Source organism: Enoplosus armatus, chromosome 18 (genome assembly GCF_043641665.1).
Source record: "Enoplosus armatus isolate fEnoArm2 chromosome 18, fEnoArm2.hap1, whole genome shotgun sequence".
NCBI lineage: Eukaryota > Metazoa > Chordata > Actinopteri > Centrarchiformes > Enoplosidae > Enoplosus > Enoplosus armatus.
In genome coordinates this window covers 630862-651469 of record NC_092197.1, presented here as the reverse complement: position 1 = coordinate 651469, position 20608 = coordinate 630862, and the positions used below count along the sequence as shown (strand labels likewise).

Sequence of the window (20608 nt, the reverse complement as noted above, 5' to 3'; positions counted from 1 at the left end):
CAGATTCTGGTGAAGAGTCATATACGTTAGTGGATGCGACGTCTGCGCCGTCGTAAACATAATCAGAATCATTTCTTTGTTAATATAAGTAGCCAGATGAGCTAACGCTACTCTTTCACTTATTCCGGGATGTTTCTATCTTGTGTGTTGTGTCTTTGAAGAGGGTAACATTTAATCATTTCCGACACACATTAGATCTGAACATTTAAATTGGATTCCTGTCAGAATCCTAAATTCTACGAGTACAAAAAAACACATTGTCATTTGATATTTACAAATAAAACTATATTTACGTGTATTTTACCTCCAATTAACAGTAACTTTAGAAATGGTAGGAACGAATAGTTAGAAAACCCAGTGAAGCACCTTGATGACAACATCCGGTCCTGCTTCAGGTCAAAATGCTCGCTCTGAGAGGGTTACAGAGGCTAAAGCCCGTTTTATCACCACATGGAAACACAAGTAAGGCTGCAGAAAAGCGTCAGCACCTGTGTGAATATATTTATATTTTTTAAGTGTAAAATAAACTGTCGCTACTTGATATACACGTAACTTTGATTCAGTGTCATCCAGCAAGCTACAGATAATGTTGCTAATGCTAACGTTAGCCAGAGAGCAAATGCGCTGTTATGAAAATGTCATCTGCTCCTGCAGGTTTAAGGAGTCTTACGGCCGCTTCACAAGTAGTCCGACATAAAGATGACACGGTAGGTGTTGTGTCCTGAAGATATATTGATGACGTCAGTAATGTATCAGTAATAACAGGCTTAACTCAATCATGTAACTTTAATGTTATTGTATCTTCATCTTTAAGCTGGTGAAGACGGAGAACCCGTTCAAAGAACCACAGAAAGGATGCACTCTCTGCAACGTCACAGTGGACTACAAAAACATCCAGGTGAGAGGGACACCTGAGGCTCATCAGCTGATGTTAGACTGATAACAAGTAGTCTGAGTGCATTTAGGGGAAGGTGAATTAATCCTGGAGGCTTCATGTGATGTAGATGCACCTGTTCACACCTGTTCACACCTGCTCAATCAGCACGTTTACATTCAGTTTGATGAGAGAAGAGGCTTCAAGGATGATGACTAATGGGCTGGTTTGACAAATTCTCATGAAACATAGAATAATAAAAACATAAATAGCTAGAAACTGAACTAAAAACTAGGCCCACACCCTTTATGTGCTTGCATAAAGTGATCCGAGCTCCGACAGAAACATCTGTATCACATCACTCCCATCTGCCTTCTCTACAGCTGCTGTCTCAGTTCATCTCCCCTCACACAGGCAGAATCTACGGTCGACACATCACAGGTGAGACGCTGAGCATGAAACTGTCACAATCATTTCCTGTTTGTTTCGTCAGCAGTTTGTAGAGTCGTCATGTCATCTGTGTGTTGTTTTACAGGTTTGTGTGGAAGAAAACAAAAGGAAGTCTCAAAAGCTATAAAGAAAGCTCATTCAATGGGTAAGTCTTCTTTCTTTAAAGGGATGTTTCACCCAAAATATATGATTTTAATAGTAAAGAGCACCTTGAACTCAGTCAGATATGATGGATTTTAATGGTAACAAGTGACCATGGCAGAAGAAAGTGCCAGAAAAACATCTAATTATCAGATTTAATGATATGTTGATGATGCATTAGCTGTAGCATTCCTACCAAATGTTTTCCATCCACATCCAAAGCAACAATCTATGGCTGCAACTAACGATTACTTTTGTTGTCGATAATTCAATTGTTCTTTTATTCGATAAAACACCAGAGACACCCTGGAACCTTCACATTTTTAACACAAGTTTCTCCATCCAGGTTTCATGTCGGTGACCCACAAACATCCACAGTTCATGAGGGATCCCAACATCTGTGGTGTGAAACATCTGGATTAGTGGATCAGTGTGTGTGTTGTCTTCTGTGTTGAAGCTGTAATCTTTTGTTTATTAAAGCCTAAAGTTTCTTCTGAGCTGTGTGACTGCTGTCAGTCTGTAAAGTGGATCTCTGTAAATAAATATCAGTTAGGTCTGACTGATGTAGTCACGTCCTCCTGAAGCCAAGAGGCCACAGGAGGATTACTGAGGTAGGAAACAGTAAAAAAAACTCAATTCTGCTTCATGAAACTGTTATCTTCCTCTAATCAAATGTTTATCTTGTAAAACATTCTAGTTTAAATATCTTTAGGCCTCTAAACGAAGAAGAACTTTAAAAAAAACTCTACAGGTGCTCGGAGATCCAGCCTGTGGTGATGTGTCGCAGGTAAAGCAGGTTGGCCTTTTACTGCTAATGTTAGCATGCTAACATGCTAAACATTATACCTGCTAAACATCAGCATGTTAGCATGGCTGTAGACTGTTCCACTCGATACAAAATTTTATTTCCATGAATTAAATGAATGATTTACTGTGTTTTTAACAAAAAGAACATCTTTCAACAACTGTCCACATGGGGTTAACAGAACAAAGCAGATAGCATATCATGAAGTAGCATCTTGTTCTCCCCGGAGAAACTGTTTCACATCCAGATCTGCTTTCCTGCGTTTCCTCTCCTCCCCCCCCAGCATTTCTTGCAGCCTTTTCCGAGAGTTGGTCCTGCCGGGACGCAGCAGGGACAGAGTTTCCTGACCGTCTGTTGTGTCTGAGTGTCTCACTGTTGTCATGGAGACGTCTTCTTCCTGCTCGGAGCTGCGGCAGACGTCGGGCACAGGAAAGGCGTCGAGGGTTAACGTCCGAGAGTGGAACAGGGGAGAGCAGGCGAACAGAGCTCTGACGGCCTCGTGCAGCAGCAGGTGGTTCTTCTGCTCCGGTGGGTCGTCGTCTGAAGCTGCTGACAGACAGAAAAGTGCTTCTGTTCTAATGAAACAAGTGAAAACTCTGCATGTTGGATCACTCCCCCTGCCTTTAGCTTAGCACAAAGACTGGAAGCAAAGGGAAACTGCTAGCCTAGCTCCAACAAAACCGAAAAAATAAAGTTATCTCCTTGTTCCAGCACTACAGCACAGACTGCTGGTAATCTGAGCATGTCACAGGGCGGTCTGATTGAGTCGATCACAGTGTATTCAGTGAAAGAGTCCAGCGAACCTTTTCCTGCTCCGCTCTGCTTCCTCTCCCTCAGTCTCCTCCTGAGAGCTGAAACTTCGGCCTGCAGAGCTTCAACCAGACGTTCACTCTCGTCCACGTCGCTGCACGCTTTCTGTCCAACAGGAAACAAAGACTGAGTGTGTGAAGCAGCAGGAAGCTAAAACGCACTCTGCAACAGGCTCCCGCCGCTGCTCACCTGCAGCTCCGCTTGCAGAGAATCATTCATTGCATTCACTTCGTTGACTTCTCTCAGCAGCCCGTTGGAGGAGAAGAATTTAGAGCTGGAACAAGAAACAAACCTTCAGTTAGACGAGCAGAGACGCGGATCTGACGTGAACCTCACCGTGTGCAGTTCGTACCCGTGTTTCTTCATGGTGACGTTATAACCGACAGCAGAGCAGGAAGCAGACACCTTCCAGTACGCCTGCTGCTCCAGTAAACCCAGGTTGTTGACCAGCACAGGAACATTCATGAAGCGCCTTCACAGGAAATACAGCGTTGCATCAACATCGAGTATTGACTTCTGCTGTCCGTTTAAATAGAAATAAGACTCAGTGAGTACTCAGATCTTTGACCTGCTGCGTGAGATGAAGGCTGCGTACTCCATCCTGTGGGTGGAGCCTACAGGTGTCACCCTGCTGGGCGTCAGCAGCACAAAGACCATGTGAGGGTTGGACAGAGACGTCTTCAGCATTTCGTGGACGATCTTCTCTCTAAAGGTCATCTGTTGGTCTGAGTTCCTGCGCTGTCGGTACCAACCGATCACACTCTCCTCCAAGTGTCACACACAAACATTTCAGATCCACAACTCAAGTCTTCAAATGTTCATCAGGGGGATGTTTTTCACTTACCAGCTTATTGTCTGCCAGGATCTTCTTTATAGAGTCCACGTCCACCTGTCCTACACTGTTGTAGAAGCTACAAACACAGAGGTCAGGACAAGACACACATCTGCACCGTTAACATCTGCTGACACTTTAAATTAGATTTATCAGATCAGGTCTGAGATCAGATACCCTCTCCTGTCCAGTACTCACTTGTTCAGTTTGTGGCAGGCGATGTGCTTCTGGACGTCTGTTACAGACACAAAGACATAAAGTCATCATGTGGCGGTGAGGGTGAAACGCTGCATGTGACCAACATGAACTCACTGTATGTTTCCTCGATGTGAATGTGATCCGCCTGAGAGTCACTGATGGTGATCTGCTCCTCAAACCTGCTCTCTCCCAGGATGAGACCCTCCTGCGACGAGACGAGACGCTGCGTTACTCTGATTATATGTTGGATATTAACATTATCATCATGATGAGTTCAATGTTGCCTCTGTGATATGTGCTGTATCTGGGGACAGCAGACCTGTCCCAGACCACCTGAGAGATCTGGACGGTCCATAACGGAGCAGCCGATCAGAAATATATTTTGAGGCTAAACCATAAAGTGCTTTATAAACCCACTAATATTTCAAAATATATAATATGTATGTGTAAAGATCTGAGGACTGGACTGATGTGGTCTCTCCTGGTCTTAGTGAGCAGCAGAGTTCTGAATCAGCTGCAGCTGTCTGAGCCAGCTCTTACAGACACGAAGTCATGATGACAATAATAATTAGTTGCAACCCAAATAATATATAATAATACAAAACAGTTAGAGGTGGTGGTGGGGGTGCGTTGGGAGACATGGACTCCTGACTCTTGTGTATTACATTTAAAATGTTGTCTTTGTCTGAACAGCTGTTGTAAAGGAAAGGTCAATGCATCACACACACACACACGCACACACACACACACACACAGACAGACACACAGACAGGCAGACACTACCACTTCCACTGGTTCCACCACTACTCAGTGATGGGCGGTAACTGGGCACCAGTTCTTTATGTTGATATTTGACTCATGTAAGAATCGCTTGTTGGGTTATATATTTACCGAATTTACCAGCAGACTCGCATGACTTTTAAAATGTATTTAGTCATATTTCACAAGGTACGCATACTTGTACATAATCAGCGTGACATTAATTGGAAGATTTTTTAAACGCAGTCTGGTGTATCGGAACTGTTATCATATTATATCATAGAGCTTGGTTAAACAAGTTACAGAAATAGCGTGGTGGGAGTTTTAGCTTCACTTAAAAGACAAACACAGGCTGAAACCTTAACAACTGAATTATTAAACAAGAGCTAATCAACTTCAAGTTTCTTAATAACGTTGGGACACTTCTGTTCAGTTTGCTAGCTTCCCTCCTCAACCGAAACATTTGAACGAATCGCCCAGCGGGGTCCATTGTACACATATCGATTTGAATGAGATGTGAATGTATTTCTCACCACGTCGGAATCATTGTTAACATGCTGGAACATTAGAGAAGCTAAAACAATCCCAGACACACGGACGGTCGGCTCCGCCATGCTGCTTGTTGACTACAAAGATGGATGAAATCAGAAGCGTTACTGAAGCGCAACATAAGCGCAGTAAAAGTCTGCGTTTTTCCAGCGTAGTCCGGCATTAGGAAACTACCGGAGGGGCGTGTTTTAAACAACCCACTGAGTTGGCTTTACGTCGGCAACACAAGATACAGTTTGTCTGCTGCAACGGGACGTTTCACACCGCTGAGACTGTCGGAGCGACTCTCAGGTAAAATATACTCTAATATATTACGTTGTGTTTGTTGTCGCTGTTAGTTCACTGGATTAACGGTCAGCTAGTTAACACCACTGAAGTACTTCACTGAAGTACTCGACTGAAATACAACCAGTCAGTATTCAGATCCTTTACTTGAAAGTAGAAATACACTCTTGTAAAGATACTTCATTACATATAAAAATGCATCTACAAAATGTACTTAAAGTATCAAAAGTAAAAGATAAAAAGTCAAATTATATTTATTTCATACAATATTTTATTATTGGATAATTATTATTATTGATGCATTAACATGTAAACAGCTGGTTGAGTTATAGCTGTGTACATATGAAGAAGCAACATATTTAATAAAGACATAAGAAAGCAAGTACCTTAAAATAGTACTTCAGTACCGCACTGTGCACGGCCTGTGTATTAATACCTCAGACAGTATACAGCCCGTGTATTAATACCTCAGTCAGTATATAAAGATCAGCCTGTGTATTAATACTTCAGACAGTATATAAAGATCAGCCTGTGTATTAATACTTCAGACAGCATATAAAGATCAGCCTGTGTATTAATACCTCAGACTGTATATAAAGATCAGCCTGTGTATTGATACCTCAGACAGTACACGTTCTGTGTATTGATACCTCAGACAGTACACGTTCTGTGTATTGATACCTCAGACAGTACACGGCCTGTGTATTGATACCTCAGACAGTATACGGCCCGTGTATTGATACCTCAGACAGTACATGGCCCGTGTATTGATACCTCAGACAGTATATGGCCCGTGTATTGATACCTCAGACAGTATACGGCCTGTGTATTGATACCTCAGACAGTACATGGCCCGTGTATTGATACCTCAGACAGTACATGGCCCGTGTATTGATACCTCAGACAGTATATGGCCCGTGTATTGATACCTCAGACAGTACACGGCCTGTGTATTGATACCTCAGACAGTATACGGCCCGTGTATTGATACCTCAGACAGTACATGGCCCGTGTATTGATACCTCAGACAGTACATGGCCCGTGTATTGATACCTCAGACAGTATACGGCCCGTGTATGGATACCTCAGACAGTACACGGCCTGTGTATTGATACCTCAGACAGTATATGGCCCGTGTATTGATACCTCAGACAGTACACGGCCTGTGTATTGATACCTCAGACAGTACACGGCCCGTGTATTGATACCTCAGACAGTACACGGCCCGTGTATTAATACTCCTACCGTTGCTCTTGTCCTGTCTGCAGATGATGGCGTGAGCTCACGGCTGCAGAGTTGTGGCTGCCTCAGCTCTCGGTGATGGAGGACCTCTGGTGTGTGGCTGTGGGTGTTTTCCAGGTGTGGGTGTTTGTGGTGGTGTTCCTCATCATGCTGCCTGCCATGTTTGGCCTCTCTCTGGGGGTCACCGGGGTCTACATCCAGGTGCTGGTCAGAATCCTGGAGGTGAGAGCGCGCCGTCTTTCTGTTGGAGTTTCGCTCTCCAGCTCCAGTCTGTCCTCAGGAGAACTCGTGCTCGCCCTCTTCACTCCTTACTTAACATGTTTGTACAGTTAGGAAATGTGCAGCCGCAGGCATGGTGTCAGAGGTCATCTGAAAATAACTGTGTTTGTAGTGGGCCACGTTACGGATCCAGAGGGGACGGCAGGAGCAGCCCAGTGTGCCTGTGCCTCTGCCCAATGGTAAGTCCCTTCAGATTAACTGACAACATCAAGCGCTGAAAAAGACATCGTTAACAGATCTGAAGTCAGCGCTCCGTCAGGCTCCTGTAAAGCTGCAAAATACACGAAAACAGTTTGTGCACTAATTAATGACGACATACAGGCCTGCCTTCAGACAGTCAATAATAATAGATGATATAATCAAACAATATTCAAAATACCCACAAGAAATAAAACAAAAAAATGAAGACGCATAAAATAAATAAGAACAATCTAACAAAAGAATAAGAGGGAAAAAGGCAAATGGCAAATTAGAAATATATAAATATATAAATAAATAAATAAAATCTAAAACAATAAATCAACAAAAAAAAAATCTGATTCAGTAAACAACTAGTGGAAGAAGTATTTGAATCCTTCACTTTAGTAAAAGTAGCAATAAAACAATTGAAAATACTCTGCTACAAGTAGTAGTACAAGTCTTGCATTCAAAGTCTCATACTCAAGTAAAGTACAAGTACCTAAGATTGTAGTTAAGTATAGTAGTTGAGAAAATGTATGTAGTTATTTTCCACGACAGATGACGGAGCGGCTTGTTTGTTTAGAGATCCTGAAATCTCAGCAGCTGTTGAGGTAATTGATCATTGATCATCGATCAGTTGTGAAACTGTAACTTTGTTAACTGACATTACAGAGTCATTAGTGAAGTTCCATCCAAATGGAGCACAACTACATTTTCAGATAATCGTCCAAAGAAAACCTGCTGCTTGTTTCTGCGTGAACATGAGTTCACTGGGTGGAGGAGACAAACAGCTGGAGGAGCTGATAAACAGCTGATAAACAGCTGGTGGAGCTGAGAACCAGCTGGTGGAGCTGATAACCAGCTGGTGGAGCTGATAAACAGCTGGAGGAACTGATAACCAGCTGGTGGAGCTGATAAACAGCTGGTGGAGCTGATAAACAGCTGGAGGAGCTAATAAACAGCTGGTGGAGCCAATTCTCCAGTCGCTGCCATTAAACCACCACAGAAGAAGAAGAGGACACAACCAGATGACGTCATTAAAGAGCTCAGTGATATCGTTATTATACTCACACTTCTTTCTTGGTAAAACCTGTTGCCTACATTACCCACAATGCACCTCTCCCTCTGACAGCTGAGCAGCAGCTACAGATCTCTGGTCAGCTCTCTACACCAACAGACTTCAGTTTCAGGCTGACTCAAGTGACATCACTCGAGGACATTATCAGACGTCACACAGCTCCCTCTGAGACGCTGAAGGCTTCATACTACTTTAAACATGCAGGAGAACTCGGTAACACCTGGAAACACCTGGAAACACGTGTTTACATAAGACTGTAATGTGATTGGCTGCAGCCTTGCTCTGTAAAGTGGACTGTGAGGTGTATCTGTGGCTATTTTCCAGCAGGTTTCTGGTCACTCCTCCTGCCCAGAGGTGAATATATGTCGTATACCTGCGTACAGACAAGAGCTGCCAGTCATCGATGAATCGATTATTATTATTATTATTATTTTGATGAATAATAATGAACATTTGTTGGTTCCAGCTTCTCATATGTGGGGATGTGATGCTTTTCTTTGTCGTACATCACAGTGAACTGAATATCTTTGAGATTTGGACTGTTGGCCGGACGTCACTCTGTCTGAAGGGAATTATAACTTTTCACTATTTCTGATATTTTATGAACAAAACGATTTACCAAGAACATAATCAGCAGATGAACTGACAGTGAAAATAAGCGTTAGCTGCAGTTCAGTTCACACACCACTACACATCTGTCCATAGGGTGAGCAGCCGTCTCTGGTTAGACTTTTAAATTCAGATTAAAACAACTAAAATGATAAAGATATGAACCAGATTCAGGATATGTGAGGATGTAATGCCTCAGTCATGCAGCTGTATTTCCTGGTCTGCGCTCTCAGGACATTGTGTCCTGCGGTATGAGGGATTTGTTTCAGCTGCAGACGGAGATCATGTGACGCTCTGTGTGTGTGTGTGTGTGTGTGTGTGTGTGTGGGGGCTCTCCATTGGTCAGTTCCAGCGTCTGATGTCGGGGTGCAGCGTGAAAAACACATGGCTCGCCTCAGGATGATGATGCAACAGCAGATTGCATAACTTGAACCAAACAGCAGACTCGTGGGCACATGCAGTTCACTGAGAGACACTGGCTCTGTGTGTCTGACCCTCAACATGTTAACAGGCAGCAGGCAGCCGGTGTGTCCCGCATTACACATGCAGTACTTCTTTCATTACTACAGGGCAAAGTAGAAATACCCGGAAATTCAATCCGTGCAAGTATTGTAAGATAAACGTATAAGTACCATAATCAGTCCATGTGGACAGGGTCCCCTTTCACAAACAACAAAGACAGGATGTGTGTGCAGCGGGGGGGGGGGTAGCTTATGTATGGATATTTTCAGGATTTACAGATTTGTGGAAACCAGTAAAAAAAATACTCTTCACAGGTGAATTTCTACGCCACACTCGCATTTCCAAAACTTTTTTTAAGCCAACATTAGCTTATATAAAAAGAGGCTAAAAAGACGTTGTAGTAATAATATCAGGGACATGAAGGGGGTTAAACATCTCGGAGAGGTCAGCGTCCTCGTGATCCTCAGACTTCTGCTTCAACATAATGCACACTGTTCCTCTGCTGCAGCTCGTTTTAATCTCATTTCAAGCTTTAGAAACTGTTCCCACCCGTTATTATTAATATTTCCTGCAGCTAATTATTGTTATTATGAGTCAGAAGAGGTTACAGAGCAGCTACTTCTACAAGACAACCGCTTTCATTTGTTTAAAATATAATAATAGTTAATGAGTCACACACCGTGAAGCAGAGTGTTGAGGAGGACTGCAGAGTGTGTGCCGTCCTTCTCGTTTGTTACATCAAACTAGTCAAGTGAAATACTTGAGTACACAGAGGTGTGTAAATGTATAATGTGTAAATAAGAGGACGATGGTCGGAGGAGACACACCCAAACATTCATCACATGGATGTTTGTTTTCTTGTTTGTTTGTGATGTATGTACCAGGAGTGGAATATGTCTGAGGTCAGAGTTCAAAACAAGAAAAGTTTATTTATGTCGTGATTATGTTGTTTTAAACTCTAAAATATCAATGTAATGTAAGTTGAACTGAAACTATTAGTCGATTAATCAATTAGTCAACTGTTTCTAAATGACCTCAAACATACCTGATGAATGATTATTGTTAGCATACCTACATAGCTACAATCGGCTCATATCTGCTGATGTGTCGGTCCACTTGTAACCTGCCGTTATGTGTCCCAGGGATCATTGAGCGAGTGGGGGGCTCGATGGAGGAGGAGATGGGGGAGCTGCGGAGCTCTCGGTCTCTGGTCGGGGGGGAGTTTGCTCTGAGCGACGTCTTCTACTTCTCCAAGAAGGGTTTGGAGAGCATCGCGGACGACCAGGTGACCCAGCGCTTCTCCTCAGAGGAGCTGGCCTCCTGGAACCTCCTCACCCGAACCAACCAGAACTTCCGCTACATCAGCCTCCGCCTCACCGTCATCTGGGGCCTGGGCGTCTTCGTACGCTACTGCGTCCTCTTTCCTCTCAGGTCAGTCTGAGGCAAAGAGGAATCGACCCACTGTTCACTTATCAGCCGGTCCTATTAAAGGATAAATCGGGTTTATTACAACTGGGTCTTGTTTTCTAGATAAAATCACAGATTCTCCAAGTTGTAATGAACCAGAATTATCTTTTAACAATAGTCACAGAAAAGACATGTTCTCCCTCTTGTGCTCCTGCAGGATTACTTTGGCCATCATCGGCCTCTCGTGGCTCGTGATCGGAACAATTCTGGTTGGATTTCTGCCTGAGAGCAGGTACAGCAACACAGCAACAAGCCACAGCAACACAACAACAAGCCACAGCAACACAGCAACAAGCCACAGCAACAAGCCACAGCAACACAGCAACAAGCCACAGCAACACAACAACAAGCCACAGCAACACAGCAACAAGCCACAGCAACAAGCCACAGCAACACAACAACAAGCCACAGCAACACAGCAACAAGCCACAGCAACACAGCAACACAGCAACAAGCCACAGCAACACAACAACAAGCCACAGCAACACAGCAACAAGCCACAGCAACACAACAACAAGCCACAGCAACACAGCAACAAGCCACAGCAACACAACAACAAGCCACAGCAACACAACAACAAGCCACAGCAACACAGCAACACAGCAACAAGCCACAGCAACAAGCCACAGCAACACAGCCACAGCAACACAGCCACAGCAACACAGCAACACAGCCACAGCAACACAGCCACAGCAACACAGCCACAGCAACACAGCAACAAGCCACAGCAACAAGCCACAGCAACACAGCCACAGCAACAAGCCACAGCAACACAGCAACAAGCCACAGCAACAGCTTAAAAGAAATAGTTTGTTATGAAATGTTAGTTTGGGCTCTAAACTTTGAGTATTTCCTGTGTGTGTCAGTGCGAAGAAGTGGCTGAGCGAGGTGGTCCATCTGACCTGCTACAGGATCTGTGCCAGAGGACTATCGGCCACCATCCAGTACCACAACAAGTCAGTTACAGCTGCTGGTTTTTCACTCTGCTTTTCATTCTGTCATTTATTAACTTTATTTCACACATCAGGAGCTGCTAATAAACAATGGTGGAAAATTACATTTAGTCAGGTACAGTACTTATGTACCATTTTCGCATTTATCTGACAGCTGGAGTTACTGGTTGCTTTTCTGATTTAGTGTTAAATGTTAGTTTAGAAAACAGTTGACGTTTTATTTTACTGCACAACCAGTACTTTTGCTACATGAAGCTGATAATACTTGTGTAGTTGTACTGCTGATACTTTTACTACATGAAGCTGAGAATACTTTTACTTTGGTATAAGTTTGAATGCAGTCGCCGTCTTGCTCCTACAGAGAAAATAAGCCTCAGAAAGGAGGAACCTGTGTAGCCAATCACACCTCACCGATCGATGTTGTGATTCTGGCCAATGACGGCTGCTACGCCATGGTGAGTGTCATCAACAGGCGGGTCAGAGTCTCTTATTGCAGGTGTTTAGATGTGGCGGTGTCACCGTCTGTGCTCCGTGTCGTCCACAGGTGGGTCAGATTCACGGAGGTCTGATGGGGGTCATCCAGAGGTCCATGGTGAGGTCGTGTCCTCATGTTTGGTTTGAGAGGTCAGAGATGAAAGACCGCCACGCTGTGACCAGCAGGTGAGACGGACAGAGTCGATGAGAGGGAAGGGGGGAGTAGGGACAGCTCTGCACCACCTGGTGCCCCCATGTTAGAAAGACATGGCCTGCATGCTAGAAAAGGGTTTGGAACTGTTTCACCATAAATGCATCACGACTTTGTGTCCCACCACATGCAGCTGATGCCCTCTTGATCTTATTTTTCACCCTGCCCCTCCCATGTTATCTGGTTAAACCCAGCGAGGTGTCTCTCCTTCGCTGTCCTGTTTGCTTCTGTTGTGTACAGAGCTTCAGTCAGCTGGCAGCCTTCAGTTGTCCTGTGGCTTCTTTCATAATGATGATGATTCTGACCGCAGTGTCTTCAGCTGATTGACTCACTTCACACTGAGTTTGCCTCGTGGTGCAGCTCACTGATAAACTACTGTGGTTACAGTTAGACAGGCTCTCTTACTGTCGCCGCTGTATTCATGTGTTTAATATGAATAATACCCTGACATACTGTAAATGTAATGCTTCAGGACTTTATTAGACACACGAAGGCTGTGAATCCAGTGACCTGGTTGTTTTCTTACTTCTGGTCTTGTAGTTATCATTTGATAATTAAGTATCATTGTTGAAACAGTTCATCTGAAGTGAATATGAGACTTCAGCAGTCTGAGTTAGACTTGTTAGAGGCTTCATCACTGAGCCACAGTGGAAGGACACAATCACAGAGTGACTTCAGTTTAAAAGATCAATCTCTATTTGTTTGTACAAAACTGCCAATTTTATACTCAACACAGTGAAATCAACCAACTGGTTTCTAACTAAATCGAAAGCTGACAGCACATCCCTCCTTTCACTGAATTTCCTGTTTTTCTTTAAAAACAAGTTTTTTGAAGCCGAACTTGATCTACTGAAGTTAACTGGGGATTCACCAGGTGACTCACCAGGTGATACAAAAGGTTCAGTGGTGCCTTAACTCACACATGAATAAAATAGAGGATATTCAGAGGCAGACAGTCTGTGCTGTCTCGTGGTGTTCTGGACTACTTTTTATGATGATCAGTGAAGTTCTCCTCCTGTATGACTAATGACGATCTGTTGCTCTGTCTGCAGGCTGAGAGCTCACGTCGCAGCTAAGACCAAACTTCCCATCCTGATATTTCCTGAAGGTCAGAGTCTGCTGCGCTGTGGCTCGTGATGTGAGGATGATGACGGCGGTGGTTTTATGGTCAGATAACTTCTGCCTGTGTCTGTTTTTAACAGGAACCTGCATCAACAACACCTCAGTCATGATGTTCAAGAAGGGAAGCTTTGAAATTGGAGGGACAATATACCCGGTTACAATCAAGGTACAGCTAATCACTGAGTTAAACTCACAGTTACACCTTTAAAACAGAGACTTACAGAACACAACGTGTCTGAATGCTAGAAAACTAAAGAAGAAGAAAAGTAAACCTAAACTCTTCATGGACGAGGCCGTCAATCATTGTCCCTCACCGACGTCTCTACTCTTGTCCAGCGTCTGCACTCGGACTGGCTCATAGAACATAAGACCCGCCCTCTTGAGGTTGGCATCCAATTGTGACAACATATCTTTGAATTTGTGCTAAGCTCATATATCTACTCCCATAAAATCCAAAAACAGTCAAACACACCCGAGTCTGTTTGAACAGGGGAGGTGTGAGAGTGCCTGTAAGTTACCTGCAGGTCTCTCTGTGTCTCAGTACGACCCTCGGTTCGGGGACGCTTTCTGGAACAGCGGCAAATACAACATGGTCAGTTACCTGCTGCGGATGATGACGAGCTGGGCCATCGTGGTCAACGTGTGGTACCTCCCTCCCATGACCCTACAGGTACACCTCAACCTGACACCTCCTTCTCCGTCAGGAGGAGCAGAACATCCACTGAAGATCTTAGGTTTTATGTGTCGTCTGTGTAAATAATCAGCCTAAAACAACTTCCTGTGTATATGTGTTTGTTTACATATTCCACATCATTGTGCACTGATGAACTAAAACACAATATGATCAGCTGACTGGAGACGTCGTAGGAAGAACCTCATTGTGGTTTAAGACTTTCTGAAACAGACTCGTCACCAAAGAAGTGGTTTGAATGACTTGAGAGCGTCTCTGCAGAGGAAACCTCCTGCAGACCTTCTTACATAGTACGCAGAGTACTTCACCATATGAATGAATGAATGAATGAATATATGATATATTTTTATTTCACATAAACCAGCCCTCATGGGATTCTTCAGACACATTAACCTGCAACAAAGCAAACACTCCTGCACGTCAGCCCACCATCTTCTAACAGCCCGATACATCATGCAAACATAAACACAAACAGGATACATCCCATAATAAACACAATCTCTTCCATCTGCTGCTTCTTTACAACAGTGATTATCGAGAAAACGTGTTAAAGATGTCGAGTGTGTGCAGATGTGAACCTGCATGATGACTGTTAAGAGTTAAATCTTACCTTCTGTAACCTTCTGCTCACTCTCAACGAGCAGTTTCCTGCGAGTATTACTGCGTATGAACAAGTATTCTGTGTATTCTGTGTGTTGTGAGCAGGACGGTGAGGATGCAGCTCAGTTTGCCAACAGAGTGAAGTCTGCCATCGCTCATCAGGGAGGACTGCTGGACCTGGCCTGGTGAGCCACATTACATTATTAATGCAGAATCAACTGAGTTTAAACGTTTTACCAAACACCTCCTTCACTAATCCATTAATAATAATCATAAAAATATACCACACTGTTCCTCATAATGAGTACTTGTGATACTTTACTTTAGTAGTATTTTCCCATTGTAACTGAACTTTGGGTCTTTCAGGGACGGAGGACTGAAGCGAGGGAAGGTGAAGGATTCCTATAAAGAGGAGCAGCAGAAGATGTACAGCAGCATCATTGTTGGACAGAAAGCTGGTGGTGAAACCACAGAGGAGCAGTGACCCTGGACAGTCAGCCGGGATGAAGTCCATGAGCTCAGAGCTGAAACTCCTCAAACACAGAAGCTGAAAGCGTCAGCCGGCCTGTTTGAAACTCACTCTGAAAGTCTTATTTTACTCTTTTTAAACTTGCTGAAGTCTTCCTGCAGCGCTCAGCCTCAAAGCTGTGTGTAGGCGTGTGCTTCCACCAGCAGGAGGCAGTGTAGGACAACACAGTACTCCTCCTCCTCCTCCTCCTCCTCCTCGGGACCATCACTGAAGACTGAAAACACTTCAGCTGTTATCAGACTTTCACTTCTTTCACTGGAGAAACATCCAAACTGTACCAGATGGACTTTCTCTCTTATTGTGTTAAACATTTATATTTTTAACCAAATGTATGAAAAAAAATCGTCTGCATACACACTTATGTTCACTTCAGCTTTGTGTCTTTGACTTGGTCCTTTGTTTTTAATTGATGTGGTGTCTACGAGGTGGAACATGTCGTAAATATAGAAAGTAAATAAGGAGAATATGGAGTGAAAACATGAAGAAAAATAATAATAATGATGGAGGTAATAATGGGAGGAAGACAGACTGGGATTCACTTCACCTTTAAATCAATCACTAAAAAACAATCACATATTATATGTTATACTATTACACAGCCAGCAAATATAAAGTGTTGAATTTCTTCATTTTCACATCAGCTCCAACAGGGATTTTTATAAAATGTTTGTTTCAACATTTCAGTCAAACGTCACGTTATATAAACAGACCTCCAAACGCTCTGATGATCAACACTAAATAATGTAACAGTCAGACGACATAACAATCATTAAAATCATCAAAAAGAAAAGCCACGTATATTTATATACATTATTATTATTATTATTATTATTTTTGAACTGTTGATCAGAGAATCACAACCCTGTAAATGTTCACTATTCATAAATATCATTGCTGTATTTCAAAATAAAATGTTCATTATTCATAAACATTGTTGTATTTCAAAATAAAATGTTCATTATTCATAAACATCGAATAGAAACAAATTCTTTTCAAAACAAAGATTTTACAAACAGCAACGAGTCCCATCTGCAGAAGTCAGTGTGTGAACTGATGAAGACTATTTAATATGAATTAATATCAGTGTGACTTTACAGTGAACGTCGGTTCATACAGAGTTTCTCTTCTGTTTATGGCCTGAACACTCAGCACAGTAAACTGCAGTGACACAGATTCGAGGTGTTTATGTCCATGTGAGGTAGTGTCAGTTTGAAAGTGAACAGCTGGAACACGCTGGAGAGCCGAACAGATGAGACCATTAATTGATTAGTTGATCTGAGGCAACTGTTCTGATAATCAATTAATCAAGTCAAATTATTAAGAAAGGAAGCTACAGTTTACAGTCAGTTGCAGCTTTCAATATGAATATCTGCTGGTTTTCTGTTGGTTTGGTTTTATATACAAATATTCACAAAATACACAAAACAAAGTAAAAAATGAAGTAAAACTAACTGTAGATAACATGTTCAGGTGATAATAGCAGACAGCTAATCCTTCATACAGTATAAATATTCATCAGATATGTGTGTTTATATATAAATATACTGTATGTTCTCGCCATCTTTTAGTAACTTCTTCAAATTCATTCTCAATCTTTTAAAAAAAGCAAAGTAAGATAGAAACATTATGAAGAGTTCATCACATTTAATTCATGACGTCTAATTCTTTCTTTTCTTTCACACACACACATATACATGAATATATATACACATTTCTTTTTACATGATTATTGTCTGCTGCTTTGGTGAAATGTGTGTTGCCATTTATTTTCTTTGTATTTTTCTAAATCATGTTCCTGCGTCTGTCACTTCTCCTCTTCTGTCATTTCTGTTTTCTATATTTGTGCAAATAAAGAAATGAAATATCTCTTATTCTTTTGATAAAATATTTCCAGATATTTGTGTTTTTACTGAATTATATTTTCCTGCCTGAACATTTATACATTTTAACACATAAGTCCTGAACCTCATTAGCAGCGCTGAACCATTTGAATGTTTGAAAACGTCCTGTCGTGTCTGTGAGAGCGGTCGTTCAGACAAAACAAGATATTTGGACTGTTAGTCTTCTGAAATGATCAGCTGATTATTGAGGCCGTATCAGGGCAGCGGCAGTCCTCCATATTCAACTCTAACAGCTCTTCCTCCTCCGGTGTCACGGAGGCGGCGGATGAGAAAGAAGAATTGCAGTAAACGGCTGCACAGCTGAGTCGTGGCGAGACATGTTTACTGTGACGGTGCTTTAATAAAGAAAGCAGAGACTGTGAAATAGCATGGAGTTATTCTTCCACACACAGCCAAGCTTCCATCTCTCAGCCTCTCCGTCGCTCACACCGAGGCCGCCTGCAGCTCCCGGCTATAATAACAATCCCGCAACTCAAATTGCTTGAACAGAAATGTTTGTTCTCCCCTAACAAGATTGTGAATTATTAATAGGATCTAAAGCCGATTCTATAACCCGATTGTTGAGGTGGGATTCTTGGCGAGCGATGCTCCACCACACCATTTACTGTGATGTATGTGTCTGCACATCTTTATATCCAATTTAATGTGATTCAGATAGATTTCAGAGGGACATCATAAAAGGCATTGGAGTGACCCCGACTCTCGACTCCATACAACTACCCCGTATGTCCCAATATGTTGATTCGATTTGCTCAATTTTACTTTTACCCTCAAGTGATCTATACAAATGCAATGCAGGTACACTAAGTAAATATGAATACATTTCCAAATTGAATCCAAGTGAATGTAGTCCTCAGAGGAGATCATTTTAAACCCCGCTGTGCTGGGAACTGAGCCGTCTGACCACTCACGAGGGTAAATGACTGAGGCTCTCTGAGACTTGCCATTAGTTGGAGTGTAATGCCTTTAAATACATTGTTCTGCCATCTATTCTGTGCTCCTGCTGTAATGTATGTGAAGCTGAGGAGGTACAATACAGCTCAGGGAGGGGGATCAATACAGGCGGGGGGAGGACTGAACCACACTGTCCCTATACATTAGCCAGCAGCACGCAGTATTTCTTATCAATACCACCAGTGCAAAGTACATTTACTCAAGTACTGCACTTAAGTACAATTTGAGTATTTGCATTTTATTTTACTTTGTAATTTTACTCCACAACATTACTTTTTACTGCGGACACAGCAGATAAATGTCACCTGAAATTTCACATATAAAATATTGACTCAATGCATTTTTATACATTAAACCAGAGTTATAAAATCAGTGTGTAGTTGTGTCTCCTCGTCACGTTTCAGATGTTTATGAGTTAACATGGTTTCATCTCTTTCAACTGCTCACATCTCAAGACCCTTCAGATTTATCTGGTGACCTTTTGGAGGGGCCCGACCCCGAGGTTGGAACCCCCGGACTAAAGTAGCTAACTGTATATAAAGCAGTTAAAACTAGCTCGAGCAGCAACAGTCAAATGTAAAGGTCTAAATGATATATAAAGGTCTGAAGTGTCAAAGCTGTCTCCACATTAACCAGAAACTCAGTCCTTTATTTATTTTCTTGGCCTTGAAGCAGTCAAATGTTGTTAAGGCTGCTAACATCCCCAAACGTTTGTGCAAATATTATCTTATTTGTGCAATATACTATCTTGTTTATTGAAATTATTTTGTGCATACAAGATAAAAAATATCCTCTTTTGGGATTTCACAGGCTACTTTTCACACTGATGTGATGAAATAAACATTGTTATGCTAACAGCTTTCTGACTCTAACTTTCCGTTCTGCTGATGTTGGTGTATTGGTTCATTTCTTTCCACGTTAATATTGGCTCTTAAAATCCACTCAATATCATAATGTGCGCCCTTGTTAAATGTCATATTATTCATACAGGTATTTGTATTGTTATGGGCCCTGGGGGTCTGCAGCGGTTTCCTTTAGGGACCAGTCAAACATTGCAGCACTAAATGAAGCAGAAAAAAGAGCCGAACAGAAAATGAAAGAATAAAAAACACAGTGAAATAAACAGAAAAGATTTGATGTAAAAGCCGCTGCAGCTTCTGCAGCTCGCTGCAGCTTCTGCGGTTCTGCAGCTCGCTGGGTTCTGCAGCTCGCTGCGGTTCTGCTTCATGTGTCTCCGGTCATGCTGCAGTCACGGGGCTGCACGGACGTGATGCTGGGACCGGTCACAGTACAACCGGGACAAAATGAAGCTGACCACAGACCTGTCACAGACAAACATAAGGAAATAAATCAGTTTCCCTTCCTGAACATGGCAGATGTGAAACTATGATTAAACCTGAGTCTCTGTGAGGCCGTCTGACCAGGAGGGGGAAATATGAGACCAAACCTTTTCAAAGCACACCACTGATTTGCATACACTAATGAAACGGGCTACAATTGGTCAGAATTGATTTTTTTTCCAGCTTTGATTGAGCTACAATTGAGTCTGAAGTTCTTCAAGTGGAGAACGGATTGATTTGTGGTTGAATTCCAGTTTATTTAGTTTAGAAAATAATTATGTACTCATGCAGTGATTGGCTGTGCAGAGCAGAGCTGCTGACCTCCTCCTCCAATCCCCTCTCCCCTCGCTTCCCTCCGTTTGTTATGAGAGGAATCATTTCTGCCGTCATCTACAATCTGTCCCAAACAATTCATCGTGTTTTACTGAGTGAGAAGGTGGAGTTACATGAAAGATGTCCTCCAGCGAGGTACATGAAGGTGTGAAATTGCAGACTCCTCTTTGCCCTCGGCCCTGTGCCTCAGAAGGTATTTCTTCTTTTATTGACAGAGCGGCTGAATTTCAGGCTGATGGCGGCGGCTGCTGCTGGCCCACCGCCCCCCGACATCCTCCTCCAACCATGATTGCTTTTGTTTCCAGGTCACCTCCTATCTATTGCTGCAACTTTTCCAATTTCTCAGGGCTTGTTGTATGAAGACAGAAGGCATCGCCATCAGCGGCTCTCTGGGAAATGTACACAAACCTGCGCAGAGAGACAATACAAAAGAAACACATTGAAATCTTCTCACTTTCATGCTCAGTGGGCGACGCAGGT

General features: G+C 42.7%; 3 protein-coding genes across 4 annotated transcripts; 2 read left to right on the top strand and 1 right to left on the bottom strand.

Moving 5' to 3' along the window:
• The first annotated feature begins 382 nt into the window (after positions 1–382).
• On the top strand, positions 383–1962 carry mrps18c (mitochondrial ribosomal protein S18C). The gene is made up of 6 exons (XM_070924471.1): positions 383–462; positions 655–707; positions 815–898; positions 1258–1315; positions 1410–1469; positions 1812–1962. Exons 1-6 carry the CDS (start codon positions 402–404, stop codon positions 1886–1888), a joined length of 393 nt encoding a protein of 130 aa, XP_070780572.1. The 5' UTR covers positions 383–401; the 3' UTR covers positions 1889–1962.
• On the bottom strand, positions 1540–5499 carry abraxas1 (abraxas 1, BRCA1 A complex subunit). 2 transcript variants are annotated; one of them, XM_070924469.1, is made up of 9 exons: positions 5403–5499; positions 4225–4315; positions 4111–4147; positions 3925–3991; positions 3649–3845; positions 3433–3552; positions 3270–3354; positions 3074–3185; positions 1540–2819 (listed from the first exon to the last, which is right to left on the bottom strand). In XM_070924469.1, exons 1-9 carry the CDS (start codon positions 5481–5483, stop codon positions 2470–2472), a joined length of 1140 nt encoding a protein of 379 aa, XP_070780570.1. In that variant the 5' UTR covers positions 5484–5499; the 3' UTR covers positions 1540–2469. The 2 variants fall into 2 exon arrangements, with proteins under 2 accessions (XP_070780570.1, XP_070780571.1); XM_070924470.1 differs by having other exon boundaries at positions 1540–2816.
• A 193-nt stretch (positions 5500–5692) lies between these two features.
• On the top strand, positions 5693–15855 carry gpat3 (glycerol-3-phosphate acyltransferase 3). Its single transcript, XM_070924500.1, has 13 exons — positions 5693–5709; positions 6972–7167; positions 7337–7403; positions 10696–10984; positions 11178–11252; positions 11887–11976; positions 12335–12428; positions 12518–12633; positions 13711–13766; positions 13861–13946; positions 14322–14450; positions 15177–15256; positions 15438–15855. The coding sequence occupies exons 2-13, from the start codon at positions 7024–7026 to the stop codon at positions 15553–15555; spliced, it is 1344 nt and encodes a 447-aa protein (XP_070780601.1). The 5' UTR covers positions 5693–5709; positions 6972–7023; the 3' UTR covers positions 15556–15855.
• Positions 15856–20608: the final 4753 nt, after the last annotated feature.